We start from the raw sequence: 22,021 nt of genomic DNA on the forward strand, positions 1-22,021 counted from the left end.
CAAATCAGCTTAAGCAATGAGGTAAAGGACCTGTACAAAGAAAACTACAAAATGCTATTTCACTACATACAAGAGCACAAAAAAATGAAAACATTGCCCCTGCTCATGAATTGGGAGAATTAACACTGTCAAAATGGCATTACTCCCCAAAGTATTATACAGATTCAGTGTGATCCCTATAAGGATACCCATGAAATTCTTCAAAAAAAATTGATAAAACACTCCTGAAATTCATATGGAGCAACAAACCCCCATGAATAGCTAAAGCAATTCTTTGGAAAAAAAAGATGAGAGGCATCACCTTCCCCAACCTCAAACTCTACAACAAAGTAGTAATATTGAAACGGCATTGGTATTGGAATAAAGGCAGTGCTGCAAACCAATGTAACAGAGTTGAATATCCTTACACACACCCTCAAATATATGATCATCTAATCTTTGATAAGGGAGCAAATAATGTGAAATGGAGTAAGGAAAGCATTTTTAATAAATGGTGTTGGCAAAACTGGAAAGCTACATGCAAAAAATGGGCTCAGACCTCTACCTAACACCATGCACAAAAGTCAGATCAAAATGGATTAAAGAATTCAATATCAGACCAGAATCCATAAGGTACATTGAAGAAAAGGTCAGCAAAACCCTCCACGACTCTGAAGGTAAAGGTATCTTCAAAAATGACACACCACTGACCAAGAAAGTGGAAACAGAGATAAACAAATGGGACAATTTTAAACTAAGAAGCTTCTGTAGCTCAAAAGAAACAGTGACTGGAATACAAAGACATTCTACAGACTGGGAAAGGATATTCACCCAATACCCATCTGATAAAGGGTTAATATCAAGGATATACAGGGCACTGGTTGAACTCTACAAGAAGAAAACATTCAATACCATAAAAAATTGGAACAATGAAATGAACAGAAACTTTCTCAAAGAAGAAATCCGAATGGCCAAAAGATACACGAAAAAATGCTCTTCATTACGTACAAGTGGTACTACGTGGAAAGTATCATGTTAAGCGAAATGAGTCAGAGAGAGCGGGATAGACACCAGATAAATGCAAGAAAGATTGCATTCATCTGGGGAGCATAAAGTAACAAAATAGGAGACTAACACCCAAGAGTGGCCGAGATTAGTACCAGGAATTTTGTTCCATGGATTGGAGGCCAGCCACACATGCTAGGGGAAAAGGGAGCTCAGATAGAGAAGGGAGCACCAAATAAAGGGTGTTGGGAGGATCCTCCCAGGGTGGGAGAAGCATGCTGAAAGTAGACTATAGACCAAACATCATTGCCACTCAATGCCTCTCTTGCAAACCACAACACCCAAAAGGAGAGAGAGAGAGAGAGAACAAAAGGGAATGCCGTGCCACAGAGGCAGGGTGGAATGGGGGGGATGGGGCGTGAGAGGGATACTGGAATCCGTGGTGGTGGAAAATGGGCACTGGTGGAGTGATGGGTACTTGATCATTTTATAACTGAAACCAAAGCACAAAAATTTGTAAGTCTATAACTGTACCTCATGGTGTTTCACTAATAAAAAAAATGCTCTTCATTGTCATTGTGGAAAGTTATTTCTCTTTTTTTTTGTCATTTTATAAGACTGTATCATTTTATTTATTTATTTATTTATTTACAGTTGTAGATTTACAATTTTTTGTGCTTGGGTTTCAATTATACAATGATCAGATACCCATCCCTCCACCAGTGCCCATTTTCCACCACCATGGATAATATCCCTCCCACCCCCATCCCCCCATCCCCCCCTGCCTCTGTGGCAGGGCATTCCCCTTTGTTCTCTCTCTCCGTTTGGGTGTTGTGGTCTGCAAAAGAGGCATTGAGTGGCAAACATGTTCAGTCCATAGTCTACTTTCGACATGCATCTCCCCTCCTGGGAGGATCCTCCAAACATCCTTTATTTGGTGCTCCCTTCTCTATCTGAACTGCCCTTTCCTCTAGGATACCCGGCTGGCCTCTAAGTTATGGAGTAATCATCCTGGTGCTGATCTCAGCTATTCTTGGGTATTAATCTCATATTTTGTTACTTTATACCCCCCAGATGAATGCAATGAAATGAAAAGTTCAATGAAATGCAATGAAGTGAAAAGTTACTAATGATTCTATTGCTCTGAAAGTAAGGTTTTAATTGTTTCCTAAAATTCTGAGTTATTTGTACAGCTAAAATGATTGCTTCTAGATAAAGGACCAAACATGATAACCTCTCAGTATCTGTACTGCAGACCATAATGCCTCAAAGTAGAGAGAGAGTATGGGAGAAATTGCCATGGAAGCAGAGGGAGGGTTGCAAACGGGGGGTATACTGGAAACACTGGTGGTGGAGGATGTGCACTGGTGGAGGTATGGGTGTTTGATCATTGTATTACTGAAAGTCAAACATGAAAGATTGTAACTGTATCTCATGGTGATTCAATAATAAAAAAATAAGAAGAAAAAAAAGAAAAAAGAAAAAAAATGCTCTTTATCACTAATCATCTGCTCTTCATCACTAATCAGGGAGATGCAGATCATAACAACGAGATATCATCTCACACCACAGGGACTGGCCCACATCCAAAAGCAACCAGTGTTGGTGTGGATGTGAGAAGGGACTCCCCTTCACTGCTGGTGGGAATGCTGACTGGTTCAGTCCTTTTGGAAAACAGTATGGACGTTTCTCAAAAAGTTAGAAATTGAGCTCCCATTTGACCTAGCAGTACCATTTCTGGTAATATATCCTGGTGGTGCAAAAAAGTATAGTAGAAATGACATCTGCACTTGTATGTTTATTGAAGCACTATTTACAATAGCCAGAATCTGGAAAAAACCTGAGTGCCCAAGAACAGATGACTGGTTAAAGAAACATTGGTACATCTGCACAATGGAATACTATGCAGCTGTTAGAAAAGATCACTTAATCACTTAATCCCCGTTATTCATCGATTTATTCGAGCGGGTGCCAGTAACGTCTCCATTCATCCCGGTTGCGTGCTAGCGTAGCCCAATGGTATCTGTTCGTTTTAGGAACATGTAGAGCCTCAAACCGATCATTTAGGGTCTTGACGAAGAAGTCTGGCCATCTTATAGGTGGGCGTCCACGTGATCTTTTGATGTCTCGTGGAATCCAATCAGTAAAGGCTCTAGTCCAGCGGTTGTCTGTAAACCTCATTACGTGTCCAGCCCATCTGATTTTTGATGTCTTGGCAAATGAGACAGCGTCCCTGATTCTTGAGCGTTGACGAAGATCAGAACTCCGGATTCTATCTCTCATTTGAGTGAATCGTGATATTCCAAGCATAGTTCTTTCGATTCCTCTTTGAGAGACCCGAATAGTGTTCTCATCCTGTGTTCGTAGGGTCCAGGTCTCTGAGGCATATGTTAATGCAGGAAGAATAGTGGAATCAAAGAGATGTGCTCGAAGCTGGAGGTTCTTTGTCCTTTTAGTTATTTCTTCAATGCTCTTGAAGGCATTCCAAGCCGCTCTCTTCCTCCTGCGCAACTCAGGTGCCAGGTCATTCATCATGTTGATTTCTCGACCTAGGTATATATAACTGCTGCATTCGGAGATGGTGGTTCCATTGAGAGCAAATGGAGTGTCAGGAACAAGGCTGTTTCTCATAAACATTGTCTTCGCAAGATTCAGCTGTAGTCCGACCTTTCCACATTCACGGTCAAAGTCGTTCAGCATTTGTGCCGCTTGGTTGATGTTTGGTGTTATTAGAACGATGTCATCAGCAAAGCAGAGGTGGTGTAGTTGCCGACCATCTATCTTCACTCCCATGTTTTCCCATTCCAGTCGTCGCATGATGTTCTCGAGGGTGGCACTGATGAGTTTTGGTGAAATGGTATCACCCTGCCGAACCCCTCTCTTGATATGGATGATTACTTCTTTGTAGAATGGTGAGATCTTGGTAGTGAATCCGCAATAGAGCTCACGAAGGATCCTGATGTATTGAGTTTGTACGCCCTGATTGGCTAGGGCTTCTATGACCGCTTCCGTCTCAACAGAATCAAAGGCCTTCTTTAAATCAATGAACGTTAGACAGAGTGGCATCTTGAACTCCCGAGATACCTCAATGAGCTTGGTTACTGTGTGGATATGGTCGATGGTACTGAATCCTTCTCGGAATCCAGCTTGTTCACATGGTTGTCCTTCATCTAGTGTTCTGCTAATCCTATTCAGGATGACTCGAGTGAATAGTTTGTAGATGACAGACAATAGGCAGATTGGGCGATAGTTGCCAATGTCGTGGATGTCTCCTTTTTTGTATAGTAGTACAGTCTTGCTGGTTTTCCATTGGGATGGAACTTTGCATTCAGACAGGTAGCGTGTGAAGAGTCGAGCCAATGTATTGATGAGTACTGATGGTAAGTTCTTCAGGTGTTCAGGTCTGATCTTGTCTGGGCCAGGTGCTCTTTGTTTCTTTACCGACGAGATGGCATGTTGGATTTCGGAAGGGAGAACATTGGGAACGACATATCCATCATGTGGTATGTGGTATGTGGGCAAGTGGATGTGGCTATTAAAGAGATCTGAGTAGAAGTCATGAATAATCTTCTCTATTGCCCTTCTGGAAGATGTGATAGATCCATCATGATGTCGGAGGGCAGTCATCTTGGTTTTGTAGTTGGTGAAGGACAGGCGGGCATTACGAATGTTTTTCCCAGCTTCTGCTGCATCTACCAGTATTGCTGCTCTCCTGTTTTTGAGGTCATCCTTGATGGCTTCTCTGCACTGTTTTGCCAGTTCGGACGTTTGCTTGTGGTTGCCTGAGGCACGTGCCAAGCCACGTTGGCGAATAAGTTCAAGAGTGTTCGAAGAAAGACGGTTTTTTGTGGTTATCTCTCTCTTGGCATTCCTTGCACAATCATGGAGGTGCTGAATCATTCGATCGTATTCCTCATCAATGTTGTCAATGACGGCATCTTCCCATGTTGCCGCAACAGAGCTAAAGAGTTCCCAGTTGGTGGTTGTTCTGGGAGTCCTCTTCTTAAACCTTGCATTCTTTTCTCCTCGTTCTGTGAGGTAGAATTTTGCACGAAGAAGACGGTGGTCTGATCCCGTTTGGAATTTTGGGACAACAGCAACATCGGTTAGGCAAAACCGCCGATTGAATATGATGTGGTCTATTTCATTGTGGAACCATCCATCAGGAGACTCCCATGTCCAACGTTTAGATTCAGCCTTTTGGAATTGTGAGTTACCATGGAAGGTTTTGGTTGACATGATGAACTCAGACAGTCTGTCACCCTGTTCGTTCCATTCCAGGCCATGGGTTCCGATGTGGAGTTCATCGACTGATCTTCTTGGTCCTATCTTGGCATTAAAATCACCGACAATGATCTTGTAGAAGGTGTGATCTTCTTTATAGAATTTCTCCAGCTCCATGTAGAATTTCTCAGTTTCTTTTTCACCATAACTGGGTGTTGGTGCATAGACAACAAAGATAGAAACTGCCGGTAGTGAGCCACATTTATTCAAGTGTAATCGTCCGATTTGGGTTGTTAGGCATTCAAATGAATCAATGCTCGTGACTAAGTTTGTGTTGACAAGGATACCGACACCACCGACGCCTCTTTTATCACATGTTCCAAGGAACAGTTCTTCTCCAGTGTCGAAAACAGCATGATGGGGTTGATGTCTTCTTGTTTCGGTCAGACCAATGATGTCGTATTTGATCTTTCGTGCTTGTACCATAAGGTCTTCAATGGATGCAGCAGATGCCAGCGTACGAGCATTAAAAGTACAGACAATCATTTTTGTTTTTCTGCGTTTTGGTAGCCTATGTCTGCCTTGGTGTTTTATCAGCCTCTCCTTCCATATCCTTCTCGACTCTGCATATTCAGGGTTAGGGAAATGAGATCCATTTATTACTGGATTTGGCATATCAATTTGGTCTATTTGGTATAGACCACGGATAGCTTGCCAGGCTCTGCCGTGCGGGTTGGATATTTAAGGATATGTTAGAAAAGATGAATTCATAAAATTTGCATATAAGTGGATGGGCATAGAGTATCATGCTAAGTGAAATCAGTCAGAAAGAGAGGGACAGACAGAAAGACTGCACTCATCTGTGGAATATAAAGTAACAGAATGGGAGACTAACACCCAAGGATATTAGAGATAAGGACCAGGAAGTTTGCACCATGGCTTGGAAGCCGGTGTCATGCTGGGGGAAAAGGCAGTTGAAGGCAGCTGAGATAGAGAAGGAACCACCAAGTAAAGTATACTTGGAGGGCTCGCTAAGGATGGGAGATACTTGCTGAAAGTATACTTAGACTGAACATGATGGCCACTTAATACTTGTATTGAAAAACTTAACACCGCAAAGGAGAGAGAGTAAAAGGGAATATGCCTGCCACAGAGGCGGAGGTGGGGGTGGGGGCGGGGCTAGGGTGGGGGTGGTGGGAGGGATACTGGGAACATTGGTGGAGAATGGGCACTGGTGGAGGGATGGGCACTCGAACATTGTATGACTGAAATGTAAGTGCGAAAGTTTGTAAGTCTGTAATTGTTCCTCACCGTGATTCATTAAAAAATAAATAATAATAATAATGATAAAATTTGTAAATCCATTTCATCCAATATAAGGGCTACATAGAATTCTATTGCATGTTTATTTTGTGAATACTTATGCAAAATGAATAATTAATTTATTTATAATATTTTAGGTATCATAGTAACATTGAATTACCTTGTACATATATTGTTTCTTTAAAAAATATTCTCAAAATTGATGTTGCTGAATCAATATACATTTTAACATATTTCTATAAACCTCTCAGAAAAGTTGTACCAGTTAAATTCAACATAACATTGTACAAAAATTCTTTCTTCCTATAGCCTCACATTTAAAATATGATTTTATTGTCATAAAATTATGGTTACAGTAGGTTAATGTTTTTGTTGGACAATGTCAATATTCTTTGAATCCACTAAAGAGCTAAGGCTTTTTTGGCATTTTCCATCACTCTTCTTATATTACTTTTTTCTTTCCCCCATTTTCTAGTGTCTCTCACCCCACATAGTAACATTAGTTCTGTTGTCAAACTCCAATAAAAAATACATTTAACATTTTTTGATTATTGGATAAGAAAAATAACTTTGTATATATCTCTATTTGATTATATTTAAACATCTTTTAGTATATTTTAAAGCAGTTGCATAATTTTGTGAATTTTTCTTTTCCAAAATTAGGAGTTTTACAGAATAATGAACATATGGAAAATTATTTTCCAACTTGAAATTACATTATGTATGACATAAAACAGAAATATAGTTTGATATTTTGTTCAAATGGTTAGTAACTTTTTAATATTAATAATAGTTTCTTATATTTTTTCCTTTGTTACTTGAAATGCCATTTCTATCCTCATTCCTTTCTCTTTGGGCTTAGTACTATGATTTGATTGTACTTATTACTGGTTTTAAAGCATTTTATTTTTTCTAATTATCTTTCCAGGGTTTTGAATTTAAGTAAATTTGATCTATTTTTTAACTTTAGATGAAATGAAATTCATATATAATTTCTGTATGTATCTTGTTAAATTTATTTTTGATTTTTATACAGTATTATGGTGTTAATTTGAAGGGGAATCCCCTGATCTCCACTTCCTTTGCTATTACATTAAGTAGCAGGTTGGTGGGTATAACAGTTTTTCTATATTTAATTTTTTATTCTGTCACCATCACTTTTATTAATAATAATATTTTTTGATATTTTTTAATTTTTTGAGGGAAGAACTATATTACTTGCAGATAGAATGATACATCATATATTTTATAAAATTTTGCACTCAAGTTTTATCTTTGCATTATTTGTTTTGCTTAAGTACTCAAAATTATGTTTAAACATAGGGTACATATATAAACTTTTTGTTTGGTTTCTTATACAGAATACTTCAAAATCTTTTCTAACTGGTATATTTTTTCCTTTATTGTTTATTATTATTATTTAGTTTTTGGATCATATGAGGCTGTACTCACTACTGACTCTATACTCGGAAGTCATTTCTGGTGGTGTTCTGGGGCCTAAATTTTGTGTGTGTGGTGCTGGGCATAGAATCTGGGTCAGCTACATGCAAGGCAAGTGTCTTAACCATTATACTATCTCTCCAACTTGAGGATTCTGAAATAGGATTTTGGTAATGTTGAGGATGCTTCCTTTTCTTCCACTTTACCTAGATTCTATTTTATTGGGAATTTTATTTTATTAAATGCCTTTAGGGAACTTTTAGATATGAGCATATATATTTTCTCCTTTTAACTATTTACTTACTGGATTATGTTGATGTCTTGCTCAGTGATCATCCAATTTTACATTTTTGTAAGTAAACTGACTTGAAGAATTTACTGTTATTTTAAAACATTGCCATATTCTACCTATATTCATAAGTAAGTTGGATCATAAGTCACTTTTAGAATTTTATGCTTTTCAAAGTACTTTAACATGATTCATTTTATTTAATTCTTGAGATAGCCCTATGATTTAGATAAGGATTATTATACTATTTTTGAGAAGTACAAATAAAGGTAAAGGTAAAGGCCCTCCTGTTGTTCGTCGATTTGCTTGAGCGGGCCCAGTAATGTCTCCATTGGAGACTTTGTTGTTACTGTGTTTGGCATATCGAATACGTCATGGGGAGCTTGCCAGGCTCTGCCGTGCGGGTGAGATACTCTCGGTAGCTTGCCGGGGTCTCCGAGAGGGGTGGAGGAATCGAACTCGGGTCGGCCATGTTGGCCACTTGTAAGGCAAACGCCCTACCACTGTGCTATCGCTCCAGCTCCAGACAGTTCAAATCTATCCTTACATAGTTTTCTCTTTAAATTTGCTCAATTTAAACAATAATTTTTTTTCTACTTTGATTTTGGTGACTTCGCAGATATGGGGGAGGTTCATTCTAAAGGAGTCTTTGCTGAGAATGTGCATTCTTGAGAACTTCCATATATTTGGTTTTTTTGGACAAATTCAGTTATTCAGAGGTAATGCAATAAGGAAGGATTAAACTGTCGGGTGGTTTTAATGCATTCCAGAAGTTATGGATAAAAGAGAGATCTTTAACCAAATTAATCTTGTTGTTCAAGTCAAGCTGGCTCTTTGAGCCCCAGTTTTATAGATAGCTGTGGTAAATAGTACTGAAGGACATATTCTGTGATCACTTTTAGAGATAAAAATCTTAAATATTTCTTGCATAGTACATTGAGTCAAGTAAGAAATCAAATTTTATTTTATATGTGGTTCAGGAATCTACCTCATAGAAAGATAAGAGATTGCTTTTAAGAATTTATTACTGAAGATTTATTTAATTCAACAGTATAATATACTTTAAATATAGACTTCAGTATCTATAAAGACAATGTACATGTAGTAAATGGTACATTTATTAAGATATACAGGTATTTATTATGTGGTAGTGCAGACCTCTCCAAATCTAGAGGAAATTTTATTTAAATGATAAGTGAATTGTGCTTTTATAAAGTTCCCTCATCAGTCACATACATTTATAAAATGTTTACAAAAAGTAAATTTGTTTTCAAATCTTCAGTAATATTTTTAACAAAAAACCTTAACACATATCTATTATTACATAATGAAACAGTACTGATTTGATCTTTATGAAATATCATTAATTGTTTTATATATGCCCTAATTGAAATTATGTGTGAGGCAAATCTGATTATATTTTAATTTAAGATAATTTAAGTCTATATGGTTTTCTTAGTTATGTAAATTCCATCTGTTTCTGAAACTCAGCTTATTAACATCCTATGATAACCAATGGTAGCACTATAGCACTGTCTTCTCGTTGTTCATCAATTTGCTTGAGTGGGCACCAGTAACGTCTCCATTGTGAGACTTCTTGTTACTGTTTTTGGCATACAGAATACACCATGGGGAGCTTGCCAGGCTCTGCCGTGTGGGTGGGATACTCTCGGTAGCTTGCCAGGCTCTCTGAGAGGGATGGAGGAATTGAACCTGGGTTAGCCGTGTCCAAGGCAAATGCCCTATGTGCTGTGCTAGAGTATTGAAATATAATGGGTGTTTTCTGTTCACTTTTAAATATGATTTATTTAAATTTAGATGACTAGAGAATATGTTTAAGGTCCAATGTGACTAAAATCAATGTATATTGGAATTGCATATTACATGTAAATATTATTAAAACATTTGAGAAGTCACAGTAAAAAAAAAATTATTCTGTTAAACAATCTTTTTTTGGAGGATGGACCACTCCCGGCTCAAACTTTGGGACCATCCTATACTAGAACTGAGCCAAAGGCTTTGGATACCCTCTGTGAAAGTTCAGAATATAAAGAAAAAAATATAATTTTATTTTTGCCATTTTGTGAAATGAACTTTATTAAATAACACTTTATTCCTGTTGTTACTCAAATTGTTCAGGAAAAGTAGTCTAAGTAAATATGTAACTTATTTAAAAATAAAATTATACATAGTTGAAAGCCTAATTATTCATTTCTGAGGAATGGCCCAAAGAAGGCTTAAGTTAAGTGTTTTCTAATTTATGAAGTAATTAAAGAATTATATTTATAATGTACTATGGATTCACATTAGCAATACTGATCTGTATTATAATATAGGGATTAATAGTCTATATTTATACATTTTTCATGATAGACTAAAGAAAGAGACCATGGCATGATGCTTTCTATAAAGCATCCAATTAATCATGACAACAGAAATACTAAAGTCCACATTGGCATAAATTCCGCCAGGATTTCTGGATCCAACTGTGCCAGGAGTCTCATGAGAAAGGACAGAATCATATCTCAGTCTCCAGGACCATTTAATTCTGCTCTTGGTATTTTTTTTCTAGTTGCAAAGGCTACTGATGAATTTTAAATGTAGTGTCTTTGAGGAACAGTGTTGATAGCAACCTACCATCCCTCAGAGACCACGGAATAATTGTAAGGTGACCTTTATGAGTGTCCACCTCATTTTGTTTATATCGGCACTGCTAAGGCACACATTGTAGTATTTTTCTCTTGGTACTTTTATTTTAAAAAATCTTGCACTGCATCCAGTACTTGGAGGTAGTTGAAAAGTTCTTTTTGATTAGACAATCAGAAGTGCTAATGCGCCTTATATTAAGTAGTGTCTTGTGAAAGTTACAAGTGGAGAATAGCAAGATTTGAGAGAAATGGTAAGATTTGTGAGAAATAGGGCCTTTCCCAGGAGGGCAGTTGGTTCTCTAAAGGAGTATCTGCAATTGTGGATTTAAGGGAAGAGAAGAGTTGAGAATAAATAGAAAGCTCATCAGTTAGAGGGTTTCACAGTCAACTTTCACAGGATTGTGCCCTGGGGTTATGGAGAGACCAGAGAGAGAGAGAAGCAATTCCAAGAGCAGTGCCATAAATTGATTGTCTGAAGACCCAGCTGCCAAAACCAGTATTTTCCTGGCTTTCTCTGGAGTTTTTCTCAACTTAATTTCCTCATTAAAAATGAAAAAAAAACAAATAGGTATAATAGTGAGCTTCTGTTTTATTCTACCTGTATTACTATTTAATTGAAAAGTCAATAGTTTCTTATTAAGTTTTAATCTTCTTGCTTCTTTTATGAATTATAGAGAATGACTGCATATAGAAAAGATGGAAAATAGATTATTTTTCATTTGTTGCCCACCACTGTTAAATAACATAATAGATTTTGTTTTAGATATTGCTTGGATAGCGTTTTAAATGTAAAAAAATAAGATTCGGCATTCTTAAATTGTGATTCCAAAAGATGTTTGGTTAGTTTTATTTATATTTAACCTAATTCTTCCTATGAGACAATTTTTTTCCCAAGGTTTCAAAAAAAATTCAAGCTAAATGCTTTCCAGTATTTGATTACTATTATGCTCTGGAGGAGTATAATGAAATGTGTCTTTAAAATGAAAATGAAAAAATGTGACTTGTTAATCCAAAGTTTTCTATTCCAGCTAGTATGGGAGACTTAGAAAATTATTGTTCTGTTGAAATCCATTATGATGGGGTTAATAATGAGGTTTCTGGTCTGGTTATTAGAATGACTTGGGGAATAGAGTAACAGGATCTTCATGAGGATATATTTAACTGAAGTCATCTTTTGGGTCTCAGCAGCAAACTGACAAGTTATGCAGTTGATCGCAAGGTCTTTCTAGAACCTCTCAGAACAGTGGAATCTGAATGAAAGGGCGTCGGGAGGGAAACTGGGGACATTGGTGATAGAGGAAGGTGGACACGGGTCAAGGAACTGGTGTTGTAACATTATATTCCTAAAACTTAATAATGATAACTCTGTAGCTCCGTAGCACATAGTAATTAAAAATAAAAGCACCAGAAAAATAAAAAGATTGTGCCTTAAGAATGTTTCCCCCCTCCAGCCGGGTATCCTAGAGGAAAGGGCAGTTCAGATAGAGAAGGGAGCACCAAATAAAGGGTGTTTGGAGGATCCTCCCAGGAGGGAGATGCATGTCGAAAGTAGACTATGGACTGAACATGTTTGCCACTCAATGCCTCTTTTGCAGACCACAACACCCAAAAGGAGAGAGAGAACACAGGGGATTGCCCTGCCACAGAGGCAGGGGGGGATGGGGGGATGGGGGTGGAGGGATATTATCCATGGTGGTGGAAAATGGGCACTGGTGGAGGGTGGGTATCTGATCATTGTATAATCGAAACCCAAGCACAAAAAATTGTAAATCTCCAACTGTAAAAAAAAAAAAAAGAAAGAAACAAAAAAAAAATTTAGTAGCACTCGGATGGGGGAGATGGGGGGTGGGAGGGATACTGGGATCCGTGGTGGTGGGAAATGGGTACTGGTGGAGGGATGGGTACTTGATCATTGTATAATTGAAACCCAAGCACAAAAATGTGTCAGTCTGCAACTGTACCTCATGATGTCTCACTATTAAAAAAAAATTTTAATAAAAAAAAAGAATGTTTCCCCCAAATATAAAACTATATCAAGATACCTTGTGAATACTGTACGTTGTATATTTCTAAGTGGCAATGCTTTTAAGATTATTTTTCCTAAGAAATATTTGAATATTTTGTAAACTTTTGATGTTTAGTTTGTATCTTGTCTGGTTTTAAGTATCTCTATAAAGTTTCTAGAGTTAAAATTATTACTTAATTATATGTAATTACTATAGAGTTTTTCTTTAATATTGTCTCATCTGATCTTGGGCCCCTGTGTGATCTTGAGTCTCAAACATTCTTATGTTATTGAGTTTGGTTTTGGTTTTGGTTTGGGAGCCATACCCAGCTGTGCTCAGCATAGTGATAATTCTACAATTACCAGTGTTGAGTTTTGTGTTGTTAGATCTCTGTTCGGGGACTGAGTTTCCCATAGATTTTCCTGACAAATAGATACAGAAGGTACATACATTAGAACTCAAATTCATTCCATGAGTTTTCATCAATCTTATTTGATCAATCTTGTATTTTGAAGAAAATTTGCTTTCTCCTGGATTATTGATTTTGACCTCTGCCAGATTTTCCAATCCTATAAGTAAAGGACCACTCCACCCCTTACTTGTTATTGTTGTCATCCTGATTCTTCTTTTCCCCAAAGGACCTTTGTTCCTACTCTTCTTCCCTTTCATCTAAGCTCTTTTCTGACTACAGTTCTACCCGCATTCCATAACTGTCTTCAGCATCTTGAAGACCACATAAAACAGTCTTTGTAAATGTTAACAGTAACATCTTAACTGCTAAATCCATTAATTTACTTTAGAATTTTCTCCTACAGTTTTATTCATTGGTTTTTATGAGAGCTCAGGCTTCTGTTTTCTTTAATGATACTTATTTTTGGGGGTGAGATAGGGTGGTGAGGGTAATTTTTTCTGCCTGCCTCCTTCAGGTAAATGAGCCAAAGTTATCTAAAATTCCCCATGGCTAACTCACAATATAATTTATAAAATATTTCCATTCACCTCTTTACTTCAAACCATTTTTCATTTCATTTCATCATCCTGTTATTCATTGATTGCCTCGAGCAGGCCCCAGTAACGTCTCTTTCATCCTAACCCTGAGATTATATTCAAGGCTCTTTAGGAGAATGAGACCCATCATTGTTACTGGTATTTGGCATATTTGGTACGTCACGGGAAGTTTGCCAGACTCTGCCCTGTGGGCAGGCTACATTCGATAGCCTGCAAGTTTGTCCAAAGTAGGAATGAGATAATAAGATGTCATAAAAAGATGTCCTGATAAGATGTCGAGCGGCCACAAATGCGGCCACACGGTTCCAGGAGCTGGATTTTATAGTTTCTGAGTCTTGGCCGTTGATGGGATTACACGGCGCCAGGGAGCCAGGTGGTGGGTGTGACCCCCGCCTACTGGAATTTGAAGGATCTGGGTGGAGGATGCTCGACTCCAATCCGAGTAGGCTGGGAGATCTCGGCCCCGGAACCCGCGTGGATTTGTCCCTCTGCCAGTACCTTCATGTGTGCGGAGAGTGGTCTCAGCATGGTGGTGGCTGGTCCTGGAGGTCTTCAGCTGCCGGAGCCCTGGTCGGGGCGGGGAGGAAAGCTCAACCCGCTCCCCTCCAAGGGGCCTCGGTGAGGAACAGCCAGGTGCGGGGGAAGAAGACTGCACTGTTCTCGTCCGGGAGCTGGATTTTATAGTCTCTGAGTCTTGGCCGTTGATGGGATTACACGGCGCCAGGTGGTGAGTGTGACCCCGCGCCTGGCTGTTCCTCGCCGAGGCCCGTTGGAGGGGAGCGGGTTGAGCTTTCCTCCCCACCCCGACCAGGGCTCCGGCAGCTGAAGACCTCCAGGGCCAGCCACCACCATGCTGAGATCACTCTCTGCACACATGAAGGTACTGGCAGAGGGACAAATCCACGTGGGTTCCAGGGTGGAGATCTCCCAGCCTACTCGGATTGGAGTCGAGCATCCTCCAACCAGATCCTCCAAATTCCAGTAGGCGGGGGTCACTTCAAACCAGAAAACTATAAATCATCCTAGACCCAAGTAAGGATTACCTTATATCCTATATTTTAAATTCTTTCAAATCTTTTCTTCACTTTTATTATTAATCTGTTTAGCCTTCATCATCACTTTTCTTTAATGTGGTTATAGACACTTCTTTGACAATCTTTAAATTTCTTAATCTGAAATCCTTCAACACATGTTCAGACTGATTTATGTATTATCTATGAATAAGTGTCAAACCACTTCAGATTCCTCAAAATCACTGCAATTTTCCTGTCATTATAAACAAAGTAATGCATATTATTTTTTGTTGAATGAATGAACAGTACAGACTAGAGACTTCTCAATATTCAGGGTTGAGGCTCATTTGAATTCTAGGCTGTAATGGTCATAGTACTCTGTAGATTGCATGTGTCAAACAAATATTTTGTTTTTGAATTTTGGTTACAATATGATAGAACAAGAATGGATGCTATTAGCATAATGTTATAGTTGTCTATAAGAAGAGATGGGATCATTACAGTGGGCATATGGCTTATATGCCTATATATTTGTCCTTTACTCATCAATGTTAACTATGTTGTAACTTTTTAAAGAGAACTTTTCAGAAATAAGTCCCCTCTTTACACATTAAAATAGAAAAATGAAAGCTACTTTAGTGTAACTGCATTTATGTAGCTGTATTTTCGTATTATGAAACAGAATCCTTATCTAGTTTGACAACTGGTGTTTTGGCTGCTGTTCTTCAGGGTTTGGCAATTTGTTTTGTTTTACCTAAGTATCTTAGAACTGTTCAGTTATAAGCAACTTGCCAAAAATGTAGACTACATGACAATATAATTAGATGTTTAAACATTCTTGTTAGGTCAGAGACAGAATTGTGAGTATGATCTTTCTTTATTCTTGGATTTTTGTGCAAAGTATCAGTATAAATTTTTTCCCTCTTGTAAAATGTACTTTGTGTAATATGTACTATTTTAGCCATTTTAAAAATGAACAGTGCTGTTTCCTATGTTATATTCATGTTTTTGTGTGTCTTTTGTTATATTTTTTTCCAGAAATTGTTAAACTGAAATAATACAACAGTATCATAATTGGGACCCAAACTGATGCTAATGTTGAATAACAGAGTTCCCTTGAACTTAGCATGTGAGAAAAAGATGATTTTGCTTGTTGAGTTTGATTAAAGAACTTTATCTTGGATACAAACTGTATCCAATTTGTTCAACTTCTTGAAAATAACAATGGATAATTATGGAAGCAAGTTTACTGATTTGGCTTATTATGGCATCTTTTTTTTAATTGTAGAAGGAGGTGGGTGTAGGGCTTGGCTAAGAGGTCAGAATAGTAAAGATGCTCAGAAAGAGATTTAGATTCTTCCCTCCTCCATGCCCTGTGTATTCTAACACTGATTTCATCTTCTCCCCTCGCCCCCACAATTTTTCAGAGCTGATACATAACATGACCTTTGAAAGAGCATATCTGGAGAAATTTCAGTGTCCTGAAACTTTTCCAGCATATTTTAATATAAATTATCTTGGCCCTAGTCAATGGCAGACAAGATAATTATTTGTTCACATGAACTATGGCCAGCTTTTTCCTCCTTTTGGGGTCTTGTAATAACTTTGGTTATTGTCTTTTGTGAGATGACAACCTAAGATCATATCTTTCCCACTGGTTCCAAATTTTAAGGCATTCTGACATAAGCTTTATAATCATGCCGTAAATTTCTCTTTCAAAGCGAGATACAAGCATTATATGTCAAGAGGGTTCTTTTGTGGGGCAAACATTAAACACTTATCTCCTAACAGCTTAACTTACTAGGAGAGAACATATTAATTGAAGGAGATATTAATAGCACAACAAGAGATAAATATCTGACTTTATTGTTTTTAATAAACATAGGTCAAATCAACTGAAGAATGTTAGACTTGAAGGTTTGTGTAAAACTACATGTATGACATAAGACCAATACCCATGAATTCAGAGGAACCCTAATTTATCATTTAAGATTTTTTCAAGAGGCCTTAGAGGTTTTATAACTTGGTTGACAGTAATCCTATTTGGAACATAATCTGCTTTTATAAAAATAATTAATGTGAAAGCTCTCATTAACTTAAAAGGCCAGTCAAATGGTAGCCTTCACAGCTGAGTCACAGTCTAATTTACCATCACAATTCACACTTTCCCTCTTAATTTTACTAGGGGATCAATCCTATCTCAGCAATTCCATTATGAGCCTGCCTTCCTAGAAAAACACACACAGCATTAGTTATTCTGAACATGTGGATTGTGACGAATTTCAATGTCTTCTAATAGTGTATCTATGTATAAGCAGCTGAAAATTTCTAGTTTTTTTGTTTTTATTTTTGATTTAAGGATGAGGAAAATGATTACTATGTGATAATTAAAAGTAACAACTTCATGAAAAAGGAGTAAAAGCAGTAGCTATGATCTTTAATGTCAGGGCACTGAGAAACAATATTATTTCATCTAAATTGATCAATTTATACCTTTGTTACTTAAACATTGTATATGTATGTACATACATATGTATGTATTTTATGTTTCTCATAATGAAAGCAAATTTGATTTCCTTTTCACAGGCAATGTTTTAGTCAGTTGAATAATAAATCATCCTGCCTTTTCCCTAATCATAGAACAGGAAGACTCTTGCAGGCAAACATCAATTAAATGAGGCCCTGGAGAAGGGATTCTACTTTGCCAAGAATTCCATGAGTATGACAGCTAAGATCACTTAGCTGGTTATAATTTTCAGTGACAATTTTTTAACATATTCAGTTTTTATACAAATTTTTCTTAAATATTCAGAGGTTATGCATATATTAATTTCTTCTTTATCCCTAATATTGTGCTTGGTGTCTATTGACAGTCCAACAGAGACCAGTGAATAAGGCAATGTTTTTTTTCTTTTAGAATAACTTTACATCATTTATGCTTACAATGAATATTTATGTGTATTATTTTATGAGCCTCATCTACTACATATAACTACATATAAGCTTTATAAATTCCTTAAATTTACATTTTAATTTCCTTTAAAACAGATGCTATAATTAGGAGAGACAAAATGTTTTCTTGATATTATATACCTAGTGAGTAGAATAGGCACTACTTGAAATAAGTTATTTTTGCCCTAAGAACAATGTTTTATGCTCGTTACACACTGCTACTACATCTAATAGGCTTGTGAAATGGGCAGTATAAATATGCCTTAGAGCATTTTTAGAAAATTTTTTCCTGTGAAAGTAATCTGAATTTATGGTGTAGTTTGGTACATGCTCAAGTCACATCTATGGTTTAACTGGAATGAATAAAGAAATCAGGTTTAAGTGGCATTGATTAGGAGGTCAGTGTAAATAAATTGAGGGTTATAGAACTGGCAAATTTTAAGTTTTCCCAGGAAATTTTATAGCAAAAAAGCTCTGCTAGTTAATTTACATTGAAAAAAAACCTTAAAAATGAGTGTAGTCATTTATATTTCTGTTTGACTCTAAGTTGTGGCTTCTAGAAGCTTTGTACTGAAGTGCAGGTGTGAATTCACCTAGTGTTAATTAAAATTCTTTACTACATCTGAAAATATTGTCAATTGAAAAGCTTTAAGCTCTCCATCTGATTTTCAAGAAACTTTTATTATTTAAAATAGGTAAAGGAAGTAGGTAATTTTCCTCAAGTTATACTAAAAACCTGTGATTGAAGTATGCTAAGATAAAAATCTTGTGGTTAAATTAATTGTAATAACTTTTTTCTTAAAGCATTGAAATGTGTAAATGAGAAAAAAATTATTTCTTTCACATGTTTATAAGGATTTGAGCTATGTTGACAAGGCACTACCAGTTAAATGTGTGTTATAAAATCTACTTTCATCAATAGGTTGATTTATAAAGAATATTTTATTTATTTCAAAAACAAGCATTTGGAAAATAATTGTCTCCCCCAAATGTAATCACAGCAATTTTATCTGCAATTAATTTTAAAATTTAATTTTATTTCTTGACTTTTGTGTGGTCACACTGGGCATTGCTTGGGCTCAGTACTCTTGGGAGTTCTGAGGGTCCATTTTGCTGTAGAGAAGGGTGTTGAGCTTTGAGGTGCTGTGAATTTAACTTCAGGACCTTTCACACACAAGACATGTGCCACTTGTGCCACATCCCTCTGCCTAGTAATAATTGTTTTTTATGAAATAGTTGAATGGTCAATTTTTGAGCTGTCTTTGTACAAGTAATAATAGTGTGTTTAAATGGAGTATGGGGAATGCAGGGTATTACTGAATTTCTGTTTTCTAAATGAATGAAATATTTTTCAATTTCTTTTACAGGATCCTTCAAACCAAAAGTGTGGTGGAAGAAAGAAAACTGTGTCTTTTAGTAGCATGCCCTCGGAAAAGAAAATTAGCAGTGCAAGTGACTGTATTAGCTTCATGCAAGCAGGCTGTGAACTAAAGAAAGTACGTCCAAATTCACGCATTTACAACCGTTTTTTTACTCTGGACACAGATCTCCAAGCTCTTCGCTGGGAACCTTCTAAGAAAGATCTTGAGAAAGCAAAGCTTGACATTTCTGCTATAAAAGAGATCAGACTGGGGAAAAACACGGAAACATTTAGGAATAACGGCCTTGCTGATCAGATTTGTGAGGACTGTGCCTTTTCCATACTCCATGGGGAGAACTACGAGTCCCTGGACCTAGTTGCCAATTCAGCAGATGTAGCAAACATCTGGGTTTCAGGGCTACGGTACCTGGTTTCCCGAAGTAAGCAACCCCTCGATTTTATGGAGGACAACCAGAACACACCAAGGTACATGTGGTTGAAAACGGTGTTTGAAGCAGCAGACATTGATGGGAATGGAATTATGCTGGAGGACACCTCTGTAGAGTTAATAAAACAACTCAATCCTACCCTAAAGGAATCCAAAATCAGGTTGAAGTTTAAAGAAATCCAAAAGAGCAAGGAAAAACTTACTACCCGAGTGACAGAAGAAGAATTTTGTGAAGCTTTTTGTGAACTTTGCACCAGACCAGAAGTGTACTTCTTACTTGTACAGATATCGAAAAACAAAGAATATTTGGATGCCAATGATCTCATGCTCTTTTTAGAAGCAGAGCAGGGTGTTACCCATATTACTGAGGATATGTGCTTGGACATAATTCGGAGATATGAACTTTCTGAAGAGGGACGTCAGAAAGGATTTCTTGCAATTGATGGCTTTACCCAGTATTTATTGTCACCAGAATGTGACATTTTTGATCCCGAGCAGAAAAAGGTTGCCCAAGATATGACCCAGCCATTATCTCACTACTATATAAATGCTTCTCACAACACCTATCTCATCGAAGACCAATTCAGGGGTCCAGCTGATATTAATGGGTATGTTAGAGCTTTGAAAATGGGCTGTCGAAGCATTGAACTTGATGTAAATGATGGTTCAGACAATGAACCTATCCTTTGCAATCGAAATAATATGACAACACACCTTTCCTTTCGAAGTGTCATTGAGGTGATAAACAAATTTGCTTTTGTTGCTTCTGAATATCCCCTCATTCTTTGCTTGGGGAATCATTGCTCCCTACCGCAGCAGAAGATAATGGTTCAACAGATGAAAATGGTCTTTGGTGATAAACTCTATACTGAAGCACCTTTATCATCAGAATCCTATCTTCCGTCACCAGAAAAACTAAAAAGAATGATCATTGTTAAGGGAAAGAAATTGCCACCTGATCCAGATGTTTTAGAAGGAGAAGTAACAGATGAAGATGAAGAAGCTGAAATGTCTCGGAGGATGTCCGCTGATTACAATGGTGAGCAGAAACAAATCTGGTTGTGTAAGGAGCTCTCTGATATGGTGTCAATCTGTAAATCTGTTCAATATAGAGACTTCGAAGTGTCTATGAAAAGCCAAAACTACTGGGAAATGTGTTCATTTAGTGAAACAGAGGCCAGTCGAATTGCAAATGAATACCCAGAGGATTTTGTAAATTATAATAAGAAGTTCTTATCAAGAATTTATCCAAGTGCCATGAGGATTGACTCCAGTAACTTGAATCCACAAGACTTTTGGAACTGCGGCTGTCAAATTGTAGCCATGAATTTCCAGACTCCGGGCCCAATGATGGACCTTCACACAGGCTGGTTTCTTCAGAATGGAGGGTGTGGTTATGTTCTAAGGCCATCTATCATGCGGGATGAAGTTTCTTACTTCAGTGCCAATACAAAGGGCATTGTACCTGGGGTGTCTCCTCTAGCTCTTCATATCAAGATCATCAGTGGTCAGAATTTTCCAAAGCCCAAAGGAGCTTGTGCCAAAGGTGATGTTATAGATCCTTATGTTTGCATTGAGATACATGGGATACCAGCAGACTGTTCAGAGCAAAGAACTAAAACGGTACAACAAAATAGTGATAACCCCATTTTTGATGAGACGTTTGAGTTTCAAGTGAACCTACCTGAACTGGCCATGATTCGTTTTGTTGTTCTGGATGATGACTACATTGGGGATGAGTTTATAGGACAATATACTATACCATTTGAATGCTTGCAGCCTGGATATCGGCATGTTCCGCTTCGCTCCTTTGTGGGTGACATCATGGAGCATGTTACCCTTTTTGTCCACATAGCAATAACCAATCGAAGTGGAGGAGGGAAAGCACAGAAGCGCAGCCTTTCAGTAAGAATGGGGAAGAAAGTGCGGGAATATACAATGCTCAGGAACATTGGTCTTAAAACCATAGACGATATTTTTAAAATAGCTGTTCATCCCTTACGAGAAGCCATAGATATGAGAGAAAATATGCAGGTAAGAAAATCTCATATATTTTGCTTCTCTCCTCCTGCTTTCTCCTATTCCTCTCTTATTGGTGAATATTATGTTTTACTAATGAATGATCTGATTCCTTAAAAAAGTAATTAGTTGGGTTTATAAATCGAATAACCACTGAATTAATTCAGTATTTGCTGTAAGAATATATATTGTTTCTAATTATTAATGTTATGTATAAATAAATTATTCATAATGCGATTTATAAATTTGGCTTGAATGGAGCTAATCACATGTACCCATATGCCAAAATACTATATATCTATTAAAT

At 37.3% G+C, this 22,021-nt stretch overlaps 1 protein-coding gene across 1 annotated transcript in view; it reads left to right on the forward strand.

Moving 5' to 3' along the window:
* The window catches only part of PLCL1 (phospholipase C like 1 (inactive)), a 372,506-nt gene that overhangs the window by 274,458 nt on the left and 76,027 nt on the right, over positions 1-22,021 (forward strand). Inside the window, exon 2 of the mRNA XM_056111653.1 lies at positions 19,255-21,729. Within this exon, the coding sequence (XP_055967628.1) occupies positions 19,255-21,729 (2,475 nt within the window). The remainder of the gene's footprint in view (positions 1-19,254; positions 21,730-22,021) is intronic.

The sequence above is a fragment of the Sorex fumeus genome, unplaced genomic scaffold (assembly GCF_029834395.1).
Source record: "Sorex fumeus unplaced genomic scaffold, SorFum_2.1 ptg000014l, whole genome shotgun sequence".
NCBI classification, from domain to species: Eukaryota; Metazoa; Chordata; class Mammalia; order Eulipotyphla; family Soricidae; genus Sorex; species Sorex fumeus.